The 23,603-nt window shown below is 44.3% G+C and overlaps 1 protein-coding gene and 1 pseudogene across 9 annotated transcripts in view; one reads left to right on the plus strand and one right to left on the minus strand.

Annotated features, from left to right (window-relative positions):
- LOC144265417 (S-adenosylmethionine synthase-like) overlaps window positions 1-15,338 on the plus strand; it is a 35,379-nt pseudogene extending 20,041 nt beyond the window's left edge.
- LOC144265324 (endogenous retrovirus group K member 21 Gag polyprotein-like) overlaps window positions 95-23,603 on the minus strand; it is a 28,976-nt gene continuing 5,467 nt past the window's right edge. The window contains exons 1-3 of one of the 9 annotated variants that reach the window (XM_077817884.1): window positions 4,230-9,081; window positions 2,842-2,908; window positions 95-2,069 (exon numbers count right to left, since the gene is read on the minus strand). In XM_077817884.1, coding sequence (XP_077674010.1) covers window positions 1,973-2,069; window positions 2,842-2,908; window positions 4,230-5,622 — 1,557 coding nt within the window. In that variant the 5' untranslated portion in view covers window positions 5,623-9,081 and the 3' untranslated portion in view covers window positions 95-1,972. Of the gene's footprint in view, window positions 9,082-23,603 lie in introns of those variants that run through there. The other 8 variants (XR_013346249.1, XR_013346252.1, XR_013346251.1 and 5 more) reach the window with 8 other exon arrangements.

Consider the following 23,603-nt stretch of genomic DNA (forward strand, 5'->3'; position numbering starts at 1 on the left):
AGGTCAGGGTTTCACTAATGTCTTATTTCGGGCTGTCAAGCGATTAAAAAAATTAATTGTGATTAATTGCGCAAATAATCACACTGTTAAACAATAATAGAATACCATTTATTTAAATATTTTTGGATCTTTTCTACATTTTCAAATATATTGATTTCAACTACAACACAGAATACAAAGTGTACAGCGCTCACTTTATATTTTTTATAACAAATATTTGTGCTGTAAAAAACAAAAGTAATAGTATTTTTTCAATTCACCTTATATAAGCAGTGTAATGCAGTCTCTTTATCATGAGAATTGAACTTACAAATGTAGAATTATGTACAAAAAAACCTGCATTCAAAAATAAAACAGTGTGTAAAACTTTAGAGCCTACAAGTCCACTCATTCCTACTGCTTGTTCAGCCAGTCACTCAGACAAACAAGTTTGTTTACATTTGCAGGAGAGAATGCTGTCTGCTTCTTGTTTACAATGTCACTTGAAAGTGAGAATAGGCATTCTCATGGCACTGTTGTAGCCAGCATTGCAAGATATTTACTTGCCAGATGCACTAAAGATTCATATGACCCTTCATCTTCAACCACCATTCCAGAGGACATGCGTCAATTGACATGCGTCAATGTTGATGATGGGTTCTGCTCGATAATGATCCAAAGCAGTGTAGACCGAGGCATGTTCACTTTCATCATCTGAGTCAGATGCCACCAGGAGAAGGCTGATTTTCTTTTTTGGTGGTTTGGGTTCTGTAGTTTCTGCATCAGAGTGTTGCTCTTTTAAGACTTCTGAAAGCATTCTCCACACCTTGTCCCTCTCAGATCTTGGACGACGCTTCAGATTATTAAATTGGATTGCGTGCCTTTGCTATATTTAGAAATCTCACATTGGTACCTTCTTTGTGTTTTGTCAAATCTGTGGTTGTGGCGGTTCAATGACAAGACAGAACACAGCTTTTAGCAAGCAAACGGCTGGTCTGCTAACAGGCTTCTGCCTGTCAGCTTTCCACCTTCCCCTTTATTCTTTCTCTCCCCCCGCGCATTACATTCTCCAACAGATAAAAGGAATACACTGGCTTTGTTTAACATTCTTATTTACCAATTTCTATCTACCACATTCCTTGCTCTCGGGCCTTGAGCCCAGTCCTGGGAGGCTTCCCACGGTTCATATCATCTGGGTGAGATTCCAAGGTTGATGCCCTTGAAAGGAGCTGTGTGTGCACAGGTCCAGCACAACACTCCGGGTGTGCCCTGAATGTTGCCAAGCGCATAAACCTTGTATGAATCCTACATCCCCTCCTTTTTTGTTTATTTGTGCTCGGCCATCTCATGGTAGCCATCAGTTTGCTTTTGCAAGCCAATTAACTCCCGGACAGACGAGGTCATAACTCGTGGAGCCTGCCAGGGCGGTTCTTGACAAAGCCTTAACAAAAAGGCTTTGCACACAGCAACAGCAAAAAATAAGCTTAAAAAGGTAAAGTGTAATTGGCAGGGCCCCAATTAGCCATGCTAGAGTACTGGGAAAAGAGATTTGCGTAAGCAGCGAGCATCATTTTATTCCCAATTTCCTCAGGGTGATGACATACTGGAATAAGGCACGTACCTAACAATTCTTCAGCTGCTACAAAATCAAATAAACAAAAGTGGGTAACATTTGCTATTGAAGCCCATATTTCCCATAGGTTATATATCATTCGGGCCCATAACGGAGAAAGCGCTCCCGAGCCAACCCCTACAGGAAATAGCAGGCACAAAAGGCATACAATCAATACAGAATTAGCAGTAATTTGGGCAAGAATTGCCACAAACAAAGTCTCAGAAGTCTCTGGCTGTTGGTTTGCTGCCAGTCTTCGTTGAGCCGCGGCGACCAATGCTTTTACTGCTCTCCATGTCACGGGCTGGCTTGGGACGCTACGCCTCCTCCGTTTCCGTCCCGCCGTTGTCGACCCGGGAGGCACCGCGTTCTCCTCCAAGGTCAGCTGAAACTCCGGTATGGCGTTCGACAGCCCCTGGTGCCATGCCATGCTGTTTCAGTGCCGGTCGCACACACCGGGCCGGAACCCACAACGGTCCTGCAGGGAGAGACACAGCAGCATATCCCCGATCCCAAGTAATTAAAGGCACTGGGCCCAGCCATTGCGGATCGGGCAGCTGATGGTAATAGACATGCGGTCTTTCCAGTACCTCGGATTTGTGAAAATGCCGATCCGCGGGGGTCTGCTGATCTGCATTCAGCGTTAAATTATTTAAAGTGAACAAAAGGATATGCAATTGCTGCTGAATGTCTCCTAAGGTTCGGAGACGCAGCTCCCCTTGTTTTAATTGTTTGTCGAGCAAGGTTTTTAGCGTGCAATTTGCACGTTCAACAATAGCTTGGCCTGTGGAATTATAAGGGATCCCGTGTTTGAGACAGATGTCCCATTGGGCACAAAAGATGGAGAGGGCTGTGGAGCAATAGGCTGGGGCATTATCTGTTTTTATCTGGCTCGGGTGACCCATAACAGCAAAACAGGCTAGCAAATGGTGAATAACTTTGGGAGTGGCTTCCCCACGCTGTGGGGTCGCCCAGAGGAATCCTGAATAGGTATCAATGGAAACATGTAAAAATGAATAGGGGCGGAATTGTGGCACATGAGTGACATCCATTTGCCACAGCTGATTCGCTACGGTACCTCTAGGGTTAACGGCATAAAAAAAGGTAGGGGCAGCAGCGGCACAGTGGGGGCAGGAACGAACAATAGAACGTGCATGATCAGCAGGAATGTGAAACTGCCGGGCCAAAACAGAGGCAGACTGATGAAAAAAGGCATGGCTTTCAATGGGGTCAGAAAAAAGGGAATTTACCTGCCCACGTAACACGCGATCAGCGCGTGCATTGCCTTCAGTAAGTAGCCCAGGCAGAGGAGTATGACTGCGAATATGAGCAACAAAATAAGGGAAATTACAAGTGGTGATGAGATACTGTAAGGACAAAAACAGGCGAAGAAGGTCCGCATCGACCTGAGGGGTAATAAGGGCAAGGGGTAAATGATCAATTACCTGATAAACATAATGCATGTCCATGATCAGATTAAAGGGACAATCAGCAAAAAGTTAAAAGGCCAAAATAACAGCAGCTAATTCCAAGGACTAGTGAAGCTCTCCAAGCGCTGTGCATGCAAATATTGTTGTACAAGTGAATGAAGCGCTTTCAGCTTTTCTAGGGGGAGGGGCCACTGGTCAATCCACACGGGCTCTAAGGATTGCCATACCAATGGTAATGCGGATGGCAAGGTGGGTGAGGGAGGATTTCGGGCCATTATATATTAATATCGAGGGTGGTGTCCAGCTTTACAAGTAAGTCACGGCCCCAAATATTGAGGTGGACAGGGAGTACAAAAGGGTGGATTGTAGCAAGGGCACGGCCTCCTGGTTTAGAGACCGTGACCCAAGACAAACTTTGGCACCCGGGTTTGCTACCCCCGATCCCCCCACAACTCTTTCGAAGGAACTGTTGGCCAACCGACTGGCCACTCCGGATCACGAATCACCGTAACGTCAGCTCCAGTGTCCACCAGCCCTGTAAAAGGAACATTATTTAAGAGAAGTGTTAACTGAGGTTTCGAGGGGCAGACAGACATTGTTAGAGCAACAAGTGGAGAGGACGTGTTGTGAGACAGCAACTGAGACAGCGTCAATCCAAAGCCGTTCCTGCCCCAGGCTCGATCCTCTGTGGCTGGCACCTGATAGGGGACTAAAATCAATTGCGCAATTGACTGTCCACGCGGGAGCGACTGTGGAAAATGGGTCCATACCTGAACCTTAATAACACCGGTGTAATCGGCGTCAATGACCCCTGGGATGACAAAAAAACCCTGTTTCCCAGCGTGTGAGCGAGGGAGAACCAGACCCACAAATCCAGCAGGGAGAGGTCCCGTCACCTGGGTAGGTATGGCGCAAACCTCCCCCGGCAACCGAAAGTCAGCGTCCTCCTGCATAATCAAATCAAGACCTGCACTTCCGGCAGTCGCCATCTTCATGGAGTCTATGGGTTTTAAAGCAGAGGAACAGTTGTCTGAGTGGAAACACCCCCGTTTGGCCCTGGGTTCGGGGGGAACCTGTCGTGCGGTTTCCCGACCCGCTACGACACTGATTAGCCCAGTGATAGCCCTTCCGACACTTGGGGCACTTCTTTGAGGGGCGGGCGGGCACCGTCGATGAGCGGCACTCCTGCTGAAAGTGACCCTCCTTACCACAGTGGTAACAACGCTTCCCCTCCTTCCCGCTTTTCTGCAGGGCAGCGGCCATAACCACAGCTTTATGTGCTTGAGTTCCGATGTTTTGGCACGCCCGCAGCATGTCTGACAGCTCTAGAATTCCAGAGGCTTGTGCAGCCTGGACAGCACGGTGGCAATCCTCGTTCGCATTTTCAACTGCCATTTTTAACAGGATCTCCTGAGCTGCCGCAGGGTTATCCACCTGTCGGAGGATAGCCTCCTGCAATCTGTTGGTAAAATCCATAAAGGACTCTGCACCCTGACGGATACTGGCAAAGCTTTTGGTAGGCTTGCCTGAATCCGGGACCTTCCGGAAAGCATGCTGGGCGCAGGTGGAAATAATGGGGAAGACGGCCTGAGGGAGTTGAGACTGCATCTGAACAGTAGCAAACTGGCCCTCCCTGGCCAATTGCTCATAAATGACACCTTGCTCTCTATACACCTGGGCTTGGCGTTCCCCCATCTGCCGAAATTCACTAAGCCAAATAACATACTGACTGGGCGTCAGCATCATACGCAACAGCACCTTCCAATCTTCAGGGATCAGGGTGTACCCAGTACCTAGCCCTTCAATGAGACCACTTACATACGTGCTAGTGAGGCCGAACTCGTGAATCGCTTTCTTTAAGTCTCTGATCACCGAGTAGGGCAAACTGACCCAGTTTGCAACCTGGTTGCCCTGGCCATCATCCTGCCAGGTCACCTGACAAACTGAGACCAGATCAGCCAGCTCATCTGCTGTAATATCTGAGTGAGTCTTCGCTGCGTGAACCATTTGTTGCACCAGCGAAAGCCGCTGAGCAGACGCGGAGGACCCCCCGGGGGGCCCCGGAGCATGGGGCCCCACGGGGGGAGGGTGATCACACACCGGCTCCGGTGGGGAAGGCCAGGGAGGCGGTGGTAATAGAGGCACTGGGGGCGAAGCAGGGGGAGGGATGGCTGCAGGAGCGGACGGGGGTGGCGGGATCGGCAGCCCCTCTGTTGACGCCGGAGAGGGCCTTTCCGAGGTGACACGCTGTGTCGCATCGCCAGGACGGGGGATGGCTGCAGGAGCAGACGGGCGTGGCGAGATCGCCAGCCTCGCGAGGGTGGGCCTGTCCGAGGCGACACGCTGTATCGCGTCGCGGCAGAGATGCCAGGCATGTAGAGCCTGCACGGGCGCCCGAGGCTCTTCGTGCAGTGTCTGGCCCAACTGCTCCCAGTCCGCTAGCTTAAGGGTTCCGGCTTCAGGGTACCACGGGCACTGGGCACTCACCTCCTGTAGCAGGAGAGTGAGTTCTCGAGTGGGGCAGTCATGCTGAGCCTTACGCAGCAAATACTGTAGCTCACTACGGTGTTGCACTTGCAAAGCAGAGAGGGAGCTTCCCATACTTACCACAATGAAAAATACTCACCGGGATCCATGAAGCGGATGAGTGACGTGTCTGAAACCCTTGCCGGGCGAGGTGAGTGCTGAGGGCCCCACGTTTGGGCGCCAGTTGTGGCGGTTCAATGACAAGACAGAACACAGCTTTTAGCAAGCAAACGGCTGGTCTGCTAACAGGCTTCTGCCTGTCAGCTTTCCACCTTCCCCTTTATTCTTTCTCTCCCCCCGCGCATTACATTCTCCAACAGATAAAAGGAATACACTGGCTTTGTTTAACATTCTTATTTACCAATTTCTATCTACCACATTCCTTGCTCTCGGGCCTTGAGCCCAGTCCTGGGAGGCTTCCCACGGTTCATATCATCTGGGTGAGATTCCAAGGTTGATGCCCTTGAAAGGAGCTGTGTGTGCACAGGTCCAGCACAACACTCTGGGTGTGCCCTGAATGTTGCCAAGCGCATAAACCTTGTATGAATCCTACATGTGGTGAAAGTGTTCTTAAAATGAACAACATGTGCTGGGTCATCCAAGACTGCTATAACATGAAATATATGGCAGAATGTGGGTAAAACAGAGCAGGAGACATACTATTCTCCCCCAAGGAGTTCATTCAAAATTTAATTAACACACAATTTTTTATGCCTGTTCAACAAATGCAGAAAGAACTAATGGAAAAAGTTGTCAAAGAAGTTATTCCAGCAAAATATCTAGATGAGAACACAATCTATCATCTCCTTCCAAGTGAACTGTGGTCCTAAGGTATGGTACTTTGAAAGATTTTTAACACAAATAGACTGAGATTATATTCTGCAATGTCCTTTCTAAATGTTCTCCTTCAAAACAATTAAATGTACTGTTTTAGTGAAACAATACAAGTCTCAACTACATTTTTAAGGAAACTTGGTAACTGCTGCTTATACTCAGTCATCAGGAGGATGTGAGGAAGCTAGCATCCAAACTGATCCCATAATTGTTTGGCCAATCAAGAATGGATATGTAGAGATTCTTGAATCTTTATCAGTGACAAAATATACTTCAATCATTACAGAAAGTTGAACATTATGTTAAACAAACTGGTTCTTAAATTACTTGCTAAAATTCTTGACTTGAAGCACTTGAGTTGATGTCACAATATCTATAATGCTTAGCACTTAGAGTAATTTGTATGGTTAATGCTATCCAGATGGCGATGCAATTTAAGATTGAGACACAATGTATTAATTCTCACCATACATCAGAACCTGGAATTTGTTCAGTGTTTCAGTTACACACACTGAGCAAGATTGTGGTTGGCCCTTACCTAGGCGTGCAGAAGGGAGAAGAAAATAAAAAACCTCTTCCCTACATTATACAAGTGGTGTAACAAATGGCCAAATTCAGGAGAGTACAGGACTGCCATAGAGATGCCATAATCCCCAGTGATAACAATTCCCCAGAGGGGCTGGGGAGTAAATAATGCCATTGTTCCTTCCCCCTTTTCTCCAGGCATCTTGCTACATAGGTGGGGACTGTGTGCACCTCTTAAATGGGGGCAGAGTGGGGGGTTGAAGTTCATGCACCCCCCTGTGCACTGGATGGCACTGTGTCTGGGAGTCAGATGACCTGTGCTGGAGTGGTGCAGCTCCCCACTGGGGAAGTGTTTACAAGGTACAATCTAGTCAATTGTGTACAGATTTCACTAGATAACTAAAGGCAAATCCTGACTAGCATTTTGCCTTATTTAGTGAAGCTGAGTTTTACCATAAACCACTCCTCTTTCCCCTTGAAAGGGTGAATAGTCCCACCAAGTGGCACTAAAAATGTTCACTGGCTAGCAGCTCCAACATTATGATCTGTGCTGGATGGGGCAAATGACAAAGTAATAGGTTTTACTGTGTCTTTCAAAAACGGTCTGTGTTCATATCAATCTTTTAAAATTATTACAGTACAAACTGTGGCACATCCTACATAAAATTCCACCTTACCCAGGTAGGCTACATCAAATAACGAACTACAAAGAGATGCATAGCAACCCATTGATTGGGCTTGTTTTGTTTCTGACCTAAATACAAGCAATTAATCCATAGTGGTGTTGGAATTAATTTATACACAGAGCCTTGGTTTGTCAAGTCAACGTGTAATTGTTTGCCCTACAAAGTGATGCTGGATTGACTGGCCGAAAGATCATTGTTGATACTTAAGGAGGCTGGGGAGCCCATGGAGGAGGTGCTTTCTCTGGGAAAGATCCTTCCAAAGCTGATCACTCAGCAGCATATGCAGCTTGCTGGGTTGCAAAATCCCAGTGAAAATCCTAGTGAAAGCTGGTCTCTGTAGAAGAGTATTGATCCAGGTAAGAAGGGAAAAATCAAGAGCAGGCATACCCTACTAAACACATTATAGGTAGATCTCTTAGCAATCTCAATACTTAAGGCTGCCTAACACTTTGAATTATGAGACCATGTTTTCAGTTGCTTATACTTTTCAGTTGCTTGTACTTTTTCCAGAGTTAAACCATTTGGGTTGAAATTTTTCATGCTGGGTGTAAGTTTCAGACTGATTTTTTTATTTTGGGGGCGGGGGGCAAGTTTCACCAAAAAATGTTCAGTTATTGCCAAGAATGAGGATGAAGAATAATACTGTTTTTACCCATTTTAAATGCTTAGCTTTAACGAGAAAATCTGGCACCTCAAGTGATTTGGAGAAAGGGCTTGAAATTCGGTGATGGTCACCCTGTGTGCCTCCTCTGGTCCCTGTGAAAACCCAAATTTGGACAAGTTATAAGCCTCTGAAAAATCAGTTTTCACATCCTCAGTAGAGATGTTAGAGGCTGGCAGCTACATTTTATAAGGATTCCTCTTGCATGCTGACTGGACTGTATATGTGCCCTCCCCAGTGCCTGAGCATGCTCCATTCCAGGGCTATAGTGGCTGAGCAGGATTTAGCTTGCAATGGCTTTTCTTAGCTGCTGGAGACCCTGTGGTGGCAGGGAGGTATTGGAACTGAGCAAGGAGACCCTCTTTCTATGTTCTTAATGCCCCCTACTGCCACCCAGAAAGCTTGGGGGAGGCAGCCTGATTACAGTGCAAAAGGATGAGGAGCAGAGGGAGGAGAGGAAGCCTGAAAGCAACAAAAGCTGTGGGAGGGGGGTTGAAATAGTAGAAAACCAGGTCTGGAATGGGAGCTGAAGAAAAGGGGAACAGTCAACGAGGGGCAGAGCTCTTCTTGACCTGCTGCTCACAAACCGGGAAGAATTAGTAGGGAAAGATAAAGTGGATGAGAACCTGGGAGGCAGTGACCATGAGATGGTCAAGTTCAGGATCGTGACACAGGGAAGAAAGAAGAGCAACAGAATACGGACCCTGGACTTCAGAAAAGCAGACTTTGACTCTCTCAGGGAACTGATGGGCAGGATCCCCTGGGAGAATAACATGAGGGGGAAAGGAGTCCAGGAGAGCTGGCTGTATTTTAAAGAATCCTTATTGAGGTTACAGGGACAAACCATCCCAATGTGTAGAAAGAATAGTAAATATGGCAGGCGACCAGCTTGGCTTAACAGTGAAATCCTTGCTGATCTTAAACACAAAAAAGAAGCTTACAAGAAATGGAAGATTGGACAAATGACCAGGGAAGAGTATAAAAATATTGCTCGGGCATGCAGGAGTGAAATCAGGAAGGCCAAATCACACCTGGAGTTGCAGCTAGCAAGAGATGTTAAGAGTAACAAGAAGGGTTTCTTCAGGTATGTTGGCAACAAGAAGAAAGTCAAGGAAAGTGTGGGCCCCTTACTGAATGAGGGAGGCAACCTAGTGACAGAGGATGTGGAAAAAGCTGAAGTACTCAATGCTTTTTTTGCCTCTGTCTTCACGAACAAGGTCAGCTCCCAGACTACAGCACTGGGCAGCACAGCATGGGGAGGAGGTGACCAGCCCTCTGTGGAGAAAGAAGTGGTTCGGGACTATTTAGAAAAGCTGGATGAGCACAAGTCCATGGGGCCGAATGCGCTGCATCCGAGAGTGCTAAAGGAGTTGGCGGATGTGATTGCGGAGCCATTGGCCATTATCTTTGAAAACTCATGGCGATCGGGGGAGGTCCCGGACGACTGGAAAAAGGCTAATGTAGTGCCCATCTTTAAAAAAGGGAAGAAGGAGGATCCTGGGAACTATAGGCCAGTCAGCCTCACCTCAGTCCCTGGAAAAATCATGGAGCAGGTCCTCAAGGAATCAATTCTGAAGCACTTAGAGGAGAGGAAAGTGATCAGGAACAGTCAGCATGGATTCCCCAAGGGCAAGTCATGCCTGACTAATCTAATTTCCTTCTATGATGAGATAACTGGCTCTATGGATGAGGGGAAAGTGGTGGACGTGTTGTTCCTTGACTTTAGCAAAGCTTTTGACACTGTCTCCCACAGTATTCTTGCCAGCAAGTTACAGAAGTATGGGCTGGATGGACTATAAGGTGGATAGAAGGTTGGCTAGATTGTCAGACTCAATGGGTAGTGATCAATGGCTCCATGTCTAGTTGGCAGCCGGTATCAAGTGGAGTGCCCCAAAGGTCGGTCCTGGGGCTGGTTTTGTTCAATAACTTCATAAATGATCTGGAGGATGGTGTGGATTGCACCCTCAGCAAGTTTGCAGATGACACTAAACTGGGAGGAGAGGTAGATACGCTGGAGGGTAGGGATAGGATACAGAGGGCCCTAGACAAATTAGAGGATTAGGCCAAAAGAAATCTGATGAGTTTCAACAAGGACAAGTGCAGAGTCCTGCACTTAGGATGGAAGAATCCCATGCACAACTACAGACTAGGGACCGAATGGCTCGGCAGCAATTCTGCAGAAAAGGACCTAGGGGTTACAGTGGACGAGAAGCTGGATATGAGTCAACAGTGTGCCCTTGTTGCCAAGAAGGCCAATGGCATTTTGGGATTTATAAGTAGGGGCATAGCCAGCAGATCGAGGGACGTGATCGTTCCCCTCTATTCGACATTGGTGAGGCCTCATCTGGAGTACTGTGTCCAGTTTTGAGCCCCACAGTACAAGAAGGATGTGGAAAAATTGGGAAGAGTCCAGCGGAGGGCAACAAAAATTATTAGGGGCCTGGAACACATGACTTTTGAGGAGAGGCTGAGGGAACTGGGATTGTTTAGTCTGCAGAAGAGAAGAATGAGGGGGGTTTGATAGCTGCTTTCAACTACCTGAAAGGGGGTTCCAAAGAGGATGGATCTAGACCGTTCTCAGTGGTAGCAGATGACAGAACAAGGAGTAATAGTCTCAAGTTGCAGTGGGGGAGGTTTAGGTTGGATAGTAGGAAAAACTTTTTCACTAAGAGGGTGGTGAAACACTGGAATGCGTTACCTAGGGAGGTGGTGGAATCTCCTTCATTAGATATTTTTAAGGTCAGGCTTGACAAAGCCGTGGCTGGGATGATTTAGTTGGGGATTGGTCCTGCTTTGAGCAGGAGGTTGGACTAGATGACCTCCTGAGGTCCCTTCCAGCCCTGATATTCTATGATTCTATGTTGGGGCACAGGGACCCCAACTAGACCACTAGAGAGAACATCCTACCCCCAGAACCTGTAACTGAACCCAGGGTTGCTGATTCTTTAGCAAATAACTGTGAACTCCATTGGTACAATGTCTCTTCCTCACCTCCCAACTTCCAGTGGCTGGTCCACATAGGACTACTAGACTGTGCTTCTCTACTCATTACCTCAAATGGCAAAAGTCTGAATGTCTCAGCCCTGCTCATGACCCAGATGAGAGTAAGTATGGTTCCACATGATAAAAATTTGTTTTTTTCAGATTGCTTGTTATGAAAATACATCCCAAAAAATGACATGAAAAGAATGTTAAGATTGGAAAGTCAAGCATTCCAAAATTAGGAAATGCCAGAATGAAGGCTGCCTGTGCAAACTTATTTGGCTTCCTTGGTCATATGCATTATTATGATATTGTGTGATCATGTTTGTAGTGTTAGCCCCAGGATATTAGAGAGATAAGGTGGGTGAAGTAATATCTTTTATTAGACCAACTTCTGTGGTGAGAGATATTACCATGACTGGGCCCAAAACTAATGCAAAACAAATAAAACATGGTGATTGTCTAGGCAGCATGCAATACCAGCAAGTATGCATAATTGTTCTGGGTGGCTGCTGTATATCAGCTTTCATTCAGCACATGACATCCTTATATACATTAGAGGGCAGAGCTGTTCCACAGTTAAACACTTGAGTTAAGGTTTCATAGCACCCTTGGTTCCTGCAATGACCTGATAATGACTAATAATGACACAGCACTTAGAAGTCCCCATTAGGAACAAGGCCCTACTGTGCTAGGCTAGGGGTCTGCAACCTATGGCACGTGTGCCGAAGACAGCACGCGAGCCGATTTTTAATGGCACGCTGCTGCCTGCCGAGTCCCAGCCACTGGCCCCACTCAGCCTGCTGCCGAGAGATTGAAGTGTTCTCCGTCTGGTTTTTGAATGTTATAATTCTTGACATCTGATTTGTGTCCATTTATTCTTTTACGTAGAGACTGTCCGGTTTGGCCAGTGTACATGGCAGAGGGGCATTGCTGGCACATGATGGCATATATCACATTGGTAGATGTGCAGGTGAACGAGCCTCTGATAGTGTGGCGGATGTGATTAGGCCCTATGATGGTGTCCCCTGAATAGATATGTGGGCACAGTGGGCAACGGACTTTGTTGCAAGGATAGGTTCCTGGGTTAGTGTTTTTGTTGTGTGGTGTGTGGTTGCTGGTGAGTATTTGCTTCAGGTTGGGGGGCTGTCTGTAAGCAAGGACTGGCCTGTCTCCCAAGATCTGTGAGAGTGATGGGTCGTCCTTCAGGATAGGTTGTAGATCCTTGATGATGCGTTCGAGAGGTTTTAGTTGGGGGCTGAAGGTGATGGTTAGTGGCGTTCTTTTACTTTCTTTGTTGGGCCTGTCCAGTAGTAGGTAACTTCTGGGTACTTTTCTGGCTCTGTCAATCTGGTATTCTAGTTGTAAGAATGCTTGATAGAGATCTTGTTCACCTGCACATCTACCAACGTGATATATGCCATCATGTGCCAGCAATGCCCCTCTGCCAATGTACATTGGCCAAACTGGACAGTCTCTATGTAAAAGAATAAATGGACACAAATCAGATGTCAAGAATTATAACATTCAAACACCAGTCGGAGAACACTTCAATCTCTTTGCTCACTCAATTACAGACCTAAAAGTGGCAATTCTTCAACAAAGAAACTTCAAAAACAGACTCCAACGAGAGACTGCTGAATTGGAATTAATTTGCAAACTGGACACAATTAATTTAGGCTTGAATAAAGACTGGGAGTGGATGTGTCATTACACAAAGTAAAAATATTTCCCCATGGTTATTTCCCCCCTGCCCCCCGCCCCCTCCCACTGTTCCTCACACATTCTTGTCAACTGCTGGAAATGGCCCACCTTGATTATCACTACAAAGGTTTTTCCCCACTGCCCCCACTCTCCTGCTGCTCACCTTACCTGATCACTCTTGTTACAGTGTGTAAGGTAGCACCCATTGTTTCATGTTCTCTGTGTATATAAAATCTGCCCACTGTATTTTCCACTGCATGCATCCGATGAAGTGAGTTGTAGCTCACGAAAGCTTATGCTCAAATAAATTTGTTAGTCTCTAAGGTGCCACAAGTACTGCTTTTCTTTTTGTGGAAAAATCAGTCAGGTTCTTAAAAGAAGGATTTTATTTTTTTAAAAAAAAAAGAAAGGTAAAGATCATCTCTGTAAAATCAGGATGGAAAATACTTTACAGGGTATTCAGATTCAAACACAGAGGATCCCCCCTCTGGGCAAAACCTTAAAGTTACAGAAAACAGGAATAAACCTCCCTCTTAACATAGGGAAAATTCACATAAAACAAAAGATAAACTAATCCGCCTTGCCTATCTTACCTATACTGGTTGCAATATTGGAGACTTGGATTAGGATGGGTTGGAGAAGATGGATTTCTGTCTGGCCTCTCTCAGTCCCAAGAGAGAACAACCACGTAAACAAAGATCACAAACAAAAGCCTTCCCCTCCAAGATTTGAAAGTATCTTGTCCCATTATTGGTCCTTTGGGTCAGGTGCCAGACAGGTTAGCTGAGCTTCTTAACCCTTTACAGGTAACAGGATGTTGCCTCTGGCCAGGAGGGATTTTATAGCACTGTATACAGAAAGGTGGTTACCCTTCCCTTTATATTTATGACAATTGTCAAATCAGTTTTTCTTGCTTTATTGGTGGCTTTCCTCTTGGGACCCAGAGACTTGAGTTTTGAGCTCTCTCAGCCCTTGGCTGAACAGGGGAAGGAGGTGTTGACTCTTCAGCAGAAGGGCTATCATTGGAAGTGTTTGAGTTCAGTTAGCCAGTCAGAAGGATTCTGATAGGCTGAGTAGAAAGCACTTCCCCTCTTAATTTTTCTGGTTTCACCTGCATAGCATTTCTGTGAAATATTTGCCCAGTCAAGCACAGTCTTCCAATCAAACAGGATAGTTGAGTTAAATTTCTAATGTAAACAAACAGAAACAACAAATCTTCCCAGCTTCACTTATACATCATAAGGAAGCAGAAAGGTTTTTTCCCATGGTAGAGCCCCTTCCAAGTTCTAGTTCCTGAGTATGGCATATTTTCATTGTAAGATGGTAGTTCCTACAGACCTGTTTTGGCTGGGTGTAGGTACCAGACCACAATAGAGTAGGAGCATGCCGCAATGGAATACTAAAAACAGGTCCTAAAGGAAATACCTTATCTGTACTGCAGGGAATCTTAAAACTAGGTAGGTTTCTATTTTTGTAAAGCAGAAGGGTGCTGAAATGAACTGCAATTACTAACTTGGTTTGATGTGTATATCCTACAGCTGTCTTACTGTATTGGTCTGAGCCATCCTCTAGCCATTTCTGTGTTCCACTATGGCACTTCAGATAGATCAGAAGAAGAGCTGCTTGAAATTGTGCAGAAAAACTTTGATCTACGCCTTGGAGTCATTATAAGGTTTATTTCCCATTGGAGAACTTACACACATTGACAGTTCACTCTAGTATAATAGACAGTTGAACAATTTAAATTCAAGTGTTTGGTTCCTATACTCCTGACTCTGAAATAATTTATAATCATTAAAATACCCATTAGTGCCATCTTTGTGTCCTCCCCGTTACACAAACTGCTCCACTCAGAAGCCTAAAACCAGTCCTCAAGTTGGGTCCTCCCTGTAGAATGGTTTAAAACATCGTGCCCATAAGACTTGTCTATACCACATATTTTTACCAAGCTGGTAAGAAGGTGATAATGCTGTTTAATTCTGGTACAATTTGTGGCCACACATCTTCGCTTACACATGATTATAAATAGGGGTCTACTTAAATCACGGAGAAATCAAACATTTTTCATGTGTTGGTCACATCATAACTAGCAGATTTTGCAGATGTGTTCATACTATGCCGCCCTTACTTCTGCACTGTTGCTAGCGGCAGTGCTGCCTTCAGAGCTGGGTGCCTGTCCAGCAGCCGCCACTGTCTGGCTGCTCAGCTCTGAAGGCAGTGCAGAAGTAAGGGTGGCAATACCGCAATCCCCCTACAATAGGCTTGCGACCACCTTTTGGGTTGGGACCCCCAGTTTGAGAAACACTGTGTACTTTTGTATACTTTTATGCCTATTGTATAGGGTAAAAGTGAACAAAAGACCAGCTTTCACAGAAGAGACCAGATTTCATGGTTCTTGACACGTTTTTCACAGATGCAAATTTGGTAGGGCCCTAATTATAACCATGGCAGTGCACTGCATTTCACTGTGGCTCATGACCAGGGTAATGTAGTATGCATGTCAAAGTGTAATTAAATTTCAGTACAGTTCCTCTGTGGCATAGACAGGATTGCCTAACAGCATCTGCCACTGGGTTACCTACTGTTCCTACCTCCCTAGTTTATCTGAGGACTCCCACTTCTACAAAGGACTACTCTATAATGAGGCCTCCCTGCACTCTCTTCCTTTGGGGCAGCTTTCCACAGGTGTTGCTACCTATGGTCCAGCTTCTGATATACTTACTTCACAAATAATCCCACTGAATCAGTGAGATTGTCTGTGGAATAAATAACCCTCACTCAAGTTGAATACATCTGAATCTGGCCCTTTTCAGAAAGTGGCAGTCCAGTACTTGCTGTTGCTAGCAATCAAGAGCTGTAGCAAGCATGTCAACATCCACTTCTGGAGAGGTGGAGTTTTGGGCCAGCTACTGCAAATATTTTCTCCATTTCAGGAAAGTGTTTGGTTTGATAATGAGGTGAAAACCCAACTAGTGATCTGGAACAAAGAGCCAACCTTAATAATAGTGCTGCAATCTTATAACGCCTGTTTGAAGTTGACTAAACTTGGTTTAAAAGGCAGCCAGCTAGTCCCATGTTTTAGGAGTCTACTTAAATTGCAGAGAAAACACATTTTTTGTGGGTCGGTCATGACATAAATGGCAAATTTCATGGATAACACGGCTATTTATGCCGTGACCAACCCACAAAAAATCTGTGCTTTCTCTGCAGCGTTTCTCAAAGTGGGGGCCCCAACCCAAAAGGGAGTCGCAAGCCTATTGTAGGGGTGTCGTGGTATTGCCACTTTTACATCTATGGCTCTGTGGATGATGGGAAAGTGGTGGACGTGTTGTTCCTTGACTTTAGCAAAGCTTTTGACACGGTCTCCCACAGTGTTCTTGCCAGCAAGTTAAAGAAGTATGGGCTGGATGAATGGACTATAAGGTGGATAGAAAGTTGGCTAGATTGTCGGGCTCAACGGGTAGTGATCAATGGCTCCATGTCTAGTTGGCAGCCGGTATCAAGTGGAGTGCCCCAAGGGTCAGTCCTCGGGCCGGTTTTGCTCAATATCTTCATAAATGAACTGGAGGATGGTGTGGATTACACCCTCAGCAAGTTTGCAGATGACACTAAACTGGGAGGAGAGGTAGATACACTGGAGGGAAGGGATAGGATACAGAGGGCCCTAGACAAATTGGAGGATTGGGCCAAAAGAAATCTGATGAGGTTCAACAAGGACAAGTGCAGAGTCCTGCACTTAGGATGGAAGAATCCAATGCACCACTACAGACTAGGGACCGAATGGCTCGGCAGCAGTTCTGCAGAAAAGGACCTAGGGGTCACAGTGGATGAGAAGTTGGATATGAGTCAACAGTGTGCCCTTGTTGCCAAGGCGGCCAATGGCATTTTGGGATGTATAGGTAGGGGCATTGCCAGCAGATTGTGGGACGTGATCGTTCCCTCTATTTGACATTGGTGAGGCCTCATCTGGAGTACTGTGTCCAGTTTTGGGCCCCACACTACAAGGATGTGGAAAAATTGGAAAGTGTCCAGCGGAGGGCAACAAAAATGATTAGGGGACTAGAACACATGATTTATGAGGAGAGGCTGAGGGAACTGGGATTGTTTAGTCTGCGGAAGAGAAGAATGAGGGAGGATTTGATAGCTGCTTTCAACTACCTGAAAGAGGGTTCCAAAGAGGATGGATCTAGATTGTTCTCAGTGGTAGCTGATGACAGAACAAGGAGTAATGGTCTCAAGTTGCAGTGGGGGAGGTTTAGGTTGGATAGTAGGAAAAACTTTTTCACTAGGAGGGTGGTGAAACACTGGAATGCGTTACCTAGGGAGGTGGTGGAATCTCCTTCCTTAGATATTTTTAAGGTCGGGCTTGACAAAGCCGTGGCTGGGATGATTTAGTTGGGGATTGGTCCTGCTTTGAGCAGGAGGTTGGACTAGATGTCCTCCTGAGGTCCCTTCCAACCCTGATTCTATGCTGCTGCTCTCAGCAGTGCTGCCTTCAGAACTGGGTGGCAGCTGCTGGCCGAGCTTCCAGCTCTGAAGGCAGTGTTGCTGCCAGCAGCAGCACAGAACTAGGCATGGCATGGTATGCTATTGCCGCCCTTACTTCTGTGGTGCTCCTGCTGTTCTTGGTGCCGCTGCCTTCAGAGCTAGGCACCCCACCAGCAGCTGCTGCTCTCTGCTCTGTCTTCAGATCTAGGTGACCAGAAATCAGATTTCACAGGGGAGACCAGATTTCATGGGCTGTGATGTGATTTTCATGGCTGCAAATTTGGTAAGCCCCCAACCCTTAGTTGTTAGATGCTCTCATAATAAACACAGGGAAACAATCACAACATTGTGTAAAACTATTAGGGACTTGGCTTAAAGCCCTAAGCCAAAATCCAGTTGTGGCTGAAACTATAAAAACCATTGAAGGTATCACCCAATCAACAGCAGTTGTGGGTGGGGGAGAAACCCTGTGCAGCTATTGAAGCTGCTCTATTCCATTTTTTACACTGCTTCCACCATGGCGTGGCTAGTGACACTAGCCCAATGCAGTCCTGGCACTCAGGGGAGCATAAAGACTGTGCTTGGCCCCTCACCTCTGGAGGGGGTCAGAAAGGGAAGGGGGTAGGTGCTCCCTGACCAGCACTTGCCTGCTTGCACAGAGGAGGGGTGCAGTCTGACCCTAATACTTACCTTTGGTCACTGATTCATTTGACTCTTTATGTGAATCATAGGCACTGACTCTGTGGGTGCGCCAGCTGGGGGAAGGGATGAAATGGGGGTGGGGCTCGGGGCTGAAAGGGGGTTGAGCACCCCTGGGGAAAATTAGAAGCCAGTGCCTGTGATGTGAATTGTTATGGGGAATTGCCTCTCTACTCCTAGTTTTCAGTTTTGAACTCCTTATCTTTGTAAAGTGCTAATATAAACTTAAGAATCCCTTTCAGAATTTTGAAAATATTGCTTTAATTGCTCACGTACATCTTCCGTCCAGCACCCTTAATGTGGTTCTAGTCTGATGGGGATTATAAATAGTATTGTGGAGTTTCATATATATTGCATCTGAGGAAAACCTGGATGCATTACAGAAGTAGTAAGGCTATGTTCACACTACAGCTTAAGTCAGTATAAGTTGTATCATTCAGGGGTATGAATAAACCACGCGTCCAAGCTACATAAGTTACACCGCCGCCATGGGAGAGCTTCTCCTGCCAACTACTTAGCTATTACTGCTCATGGGGGCTGGAATATTAAGTCAACAGGAGAGTTCTCCACCAATGTAGCTGTGCGGCTGTAAGCTCTGTAGTGTAGCCATAGCTATGTTATTTATGTACCTTAAATAATATGTACCTTAAATATGTACGTTATTTATGTACCTTAAATAATCAGATAAAAAATGTTCTTTCCCCAAGTTAAAATGTCAAAATGTGGAGAAACTTTCTGCCAGTATCTTTAAATCTTATACTACTCTTCAGTCAGCTGTTAACTTTGTATACACAGAGGGAGCAGATCTGTTGAGTAAGATCATCACTTACGTAGTACGTTTCAGAGGACAGCATTTTCTAGCTTTTCTGAAGATAAAACAATGAGGAGTCCTTGTGGCATCTTAGGGACTAACACATTTATTTGGGCATAAGCTTTCGTGGGCTAGAACCCACTTAATCAGGTGCATGGAGTGGCAAATACAGTAGCAGGTATAAATACACAGCATGTGAAAAGATGGGAGTTGCCTTACCAAGTGGGAGGTCAGTCTAACAAGACAATTCAATTAACAGTAGGATAACAAGGGAGGAAAAATCACTGACACTCAAGCCTAAGCTGACACCTTTATTACATACTGTACTCTGGAAAGTAATATCCTTCCTGTGATAGTCACCAGTATTCACAGACTGGACTCAATCTGCTAGTACAATCTAAATTCTTATTTGCCGTTTTCACTCTTGCTGTTGATAAGCTGATGACTTCAGTGATTTCTTATTATATTCTTTTTATTATTTTATTATGACACCCAGACCCTCTTGACGTGAGTGATTTTTGTTCATTTAATAACATCCAATGCAACATGGTTTAATACATATCGCTAGATTAATCCCTTTCTCACAAACCATTTTCACTGTTTTGAGCACCACAGGTGATTTGTTCCAATCAACTAGGAGCCAAAAGTTTTGGAGTCTTTGTGACAGGGTGTAAATAACCTAAGGCTTATTCATCACTCTGTGTGCTCGGCAAGTGTCCCCACATGGGCCAAACTAAGGAGATAATTGGTTAAGGACTGGATGATTAAACAACTAACAAGATGATTCAGCTCATCAGCTGGGGATAGTTAAAAGAGACAGAGGAGGCAGGGGTGGCCCGTCCATATAGGCGAACTAGGCAGTCGCCTCAGGTGCCAAGTTAAATGGGGCGCCAAATTCGAGGAAAAAAATGAAAAAGATGAAAAAAATACAAATAAAATAACGGAGATGTCATTATTTCAATTCCCATGCATGTACAGAGGGAATATGAATTATAATTCATTTCTCTACATTTCTGAGAATTTATTAATATGTCAAAACTTTTATTTACTGCAAAAATAAATAACATTTTAGCTAATTTTTTTTCAATTTGCGACATAGGGTCAAGATGACCCACTCCGCAATTTTGATAAGCAATAACTCAGCCACAATGAAACACATCCACCAGTGCCAAGAGCTGCAATGCTAGTGACACCTCATTTGAATATACATCAAGGTCTCATAGCCAGAAATTCATGTAGAGTGGAGATATCGCGAGTTGATACATGTCAAAAGGTCATTTTAACACACGTCGCAGCTAGATGGTTAAGAATCAACCGAATACTTTGGTAAATTATGTTTCTTGGTGCCAAAGAATAAAGAATAACGTCTTTCAGCATTATAAATCCAAAATGTGAGTATCTTTAAGTGTTATTAAACCTTAGTATTATTATCGGACTGTATAATTATGAACTTTTCTTTGTTATAACTGGTTCACGTAATAAATAAGGTCCATAAAAGAAAAGTAACAGCGTTAAAGCTTAATAGACTACGAAAGTGATGATGTCATACTCCAAGCGGGTAAGCGTGAGGAAGGGGATTACTTTCCAAACAACTGGTGTCAGGTTATAACATTGAAAAAGGTCATTTTGTTTCCATGTAAAAACTGTAACTAATTGTTTTAATAGGTAAGTGAGTGTATGTTACTAATCATTGAACCTTTAAGCAGCGAAAAGACGTGTTGGGATGGCTGCAATGTGGTTTAAGTCACCAACCATGTGGTGTGTCAGCCATCCTTAATGCTATAACGCTTGCAGTCAGGAGCACAGTACATAACAATATTCAAACGTCCAATGGCAGAAAGAGGAAAAAGAAAACCCTCAGGAGCTGAGTATTGTAAACAAAAGGCTGAGAAGGAAAAGGACCAAGCAAAACAGCAGGGATTCTTCCTGAAATATCTTCTCTTTAATCCAAATAAAGATGGAAGCAGTTCATAGCATCCAGATGAAGGAATTTTACTTGGGGAGGAGATTAGCTCACATCCGCATGGAAGCAGTTTGGAATATCAAGATGAAGGTATATTACTTCGAGATGAGGGTAGCTCACATCCACAAAAAAGCAGTTTGCAAACTCAAGATGGTGGAAACTTACTTCTATATGAAGGCAACTCACAGCATCAGACTGATATGGAAGTGGAGAAAATGTATTCACCTTCAGAGAGACATGCAGAAATTGAAGTAAATGAAGTAGAAGGAAGAAAGGATAAGGAAGTTACAAACAAGTTACAGTATGGGGACCCAGGTTCATGGCCCAGATGTGATGACAGTGTGCGGCAATTCTCGTGGAACATGGACCCAAACAAGTTCATGCATTTCCCTTCCCTAAGGATGGAAATCAAAGAAAATTCTCTGCTCAGCATTACAAGAGGAAACTCATTAATGGGGAAGAAATTAATTAAAACTGGTTACAATATTCAGTGTTGAAGGACTCTGTTTTGCTTTTGCTGCAAGTTGTTTAGAAATCAAGCAATTGGTACATCACTTATTGAAAATGGTTTGAAGGACTGGAAAAACATATCTTCAATTCTCTCTTCACATGAAAGAAGTACAGAACATTTGGAATGTTTTCAAAATTGGAAAGAACTTGAATTATGATTGCAAAAAGGAAAAACTATCGATGAAGAAAATTTATGTGTGTCAAGGAAAAAGAAGAATATTGGCAACAAATATTAGAGCATCTTATTCCTTTAGTGAGAGTTCTTGGTGGGCAAAATTTAGCATTCCGCAGCAGAAATAAAAAATTATACACTCCAGGTTATGGAAACTTTTTAAAATTTGTTGAATACCTAGCTTTGTTTGATCCACTCATGAAGGAACATCTACGTAAAATAGGTTTCAGAGTAGCAGCCTTGTTAGTCTGTATCCGCAAAAAGAAAAGGAGTACTTGTGGCACCTTAGAGACTAACAAATTTATTTGAGCATAAGCTTTCGTGAGCTACAGCTCACTTAATTGGATGCATCAGATGTAGCTCACAAAAGCTTATGCCATCCGATGAAGTGAGCTGTAGCTCATGAAAGCTTATCCTCAAATAGATTTGTTAGTCTCTAAGATGCCACAAGTACTCCTTTTCTTTCTATGTAAAATAACTGATCATGAAACACAGGTTCTTTACTCAGGAAAAAATATGCAGAATGAACTGATTCAAATCCTAGCAAATGCCATTAAAAAGAAAATTGTAGAAACTGTCCATTCTGCAAAATACTTTTCAATAATACTGGACTGTACACCAGATGTGAGTCATGTTGAACAAATGATGATGATCATTCGTTTTGTGGATATGGAAAAGTCTGTAGATGAAGATAATGTTTAAGTGCTCATAAAGGAACATTTTTTGGGTTTTGTACCACTGAAGGAGACGACTGGAGCATTTATGACTGAAACTATTCTACAAGAGCTTGAAACAATGTCATTATCTGTTGAAAACTTATGTAGCCAAGGCTATGATAATGGGAGTAATATGAAGGGTAAAGACAATGGTGTGCAAAGGAGAATGATGGAAATCAATCCTAGGGCCTTTTTCGTTCCTTGCAGTGCGCATTCTCTGAATTTGGTTGTCAATGATGCTGCTAGATGCTGTTTGGAGGCAAGCAGTTTCTTTGACTTGGTGCAACGTGTTTGTGTTTTTCTCAGGCTCAACATGCCATTGGGAGATTCTGACTCGCCATATGAATTCTCTAACTGTGAAACCACTTAGATAAGATGGGAGAGTTGCATTGATGCTTTGAAGCCTCTTTGCTATGAACTTGGAAACATTTATGATGCCCTAACTGAAATTTCTGATGATACTACCTTTACTAGATCAACTGACAATACGGCATGTCCAGATGCAGTAGCTCTTGAAAATGGCCTTTCCAAGTTCAAATTTGTGACTTCACTGATTTTGTGGTATAATATCCTTTCCGAGATTAACCTTACTAGTAAGCAGCTTCAGGAAAAGAACTTGAACATACATTCTGCTATTCAAAAACTGCAGCTAACTAAAAATATTCTGGAGGAATTCAGAAGTGATGAAGGGTTTGAAAGAACACTGGTAGATTCTCTCGAGCTTGCTGAAGAAATAGACTTTCTGACAGAGTTTGAACCAGAGCCAGTTCGCATTGGGCAAAAGAAACAGCAGTTTTTGTATGAAGGATGAGACACACCCATTCAGAACCCAAAACAAAGGTTCAAAGTGAATTTCTACTTTGCAGTCCTTGATACTGCTATTCACTTGGTTGATGAAAGATTTCAACAGATGCAGCAGCTAGAGTCAGTATTTGGCTTTCTGTATGATATCCACAGCTTGCAAAAGAAAAGAGCAAAACAGATAAGAGAATTTTGTTTAAAACTGGAGTCGGCATTGACTCATGAAAATTCAAAAGACATTGATGCTACAGTTTTGTGTAGTGAGCTTCAGGCTTTTCCAAGATGATTTAAGAAACATTCTACTCCTGAAGAAGTACTGAAGTTTGTTTGGTTTCAGAGTAACAGCCGTGTTAGTCTGTATTCGCAAAAAGAAAAGGAGTACATTGGTTAGTCTCTAAGGTGCCACAAGTACTCCTTTTCTTTTTGTGAAGTTTGTTTGTGAAAATAAACTCTCAGACAGTTTTCCAAACATTTTTATAGCTCTACACATTCTTTTAACTTTGC

The sequence above is a fragment of the Eretmochelys imbricata genome, chromosome 5, assembly GCF_965152235.1.
Source record: "Eretmochelys imbricata isolate rEreImb1 chromosome 5, rEreImb1.hap1, whole genome shotgun sequence".
NCBI lineage: Eukaryota > Metazoa > Chordata > Testudines > Cheloniidae > Eretmochelys > Eretmochelys imbricata.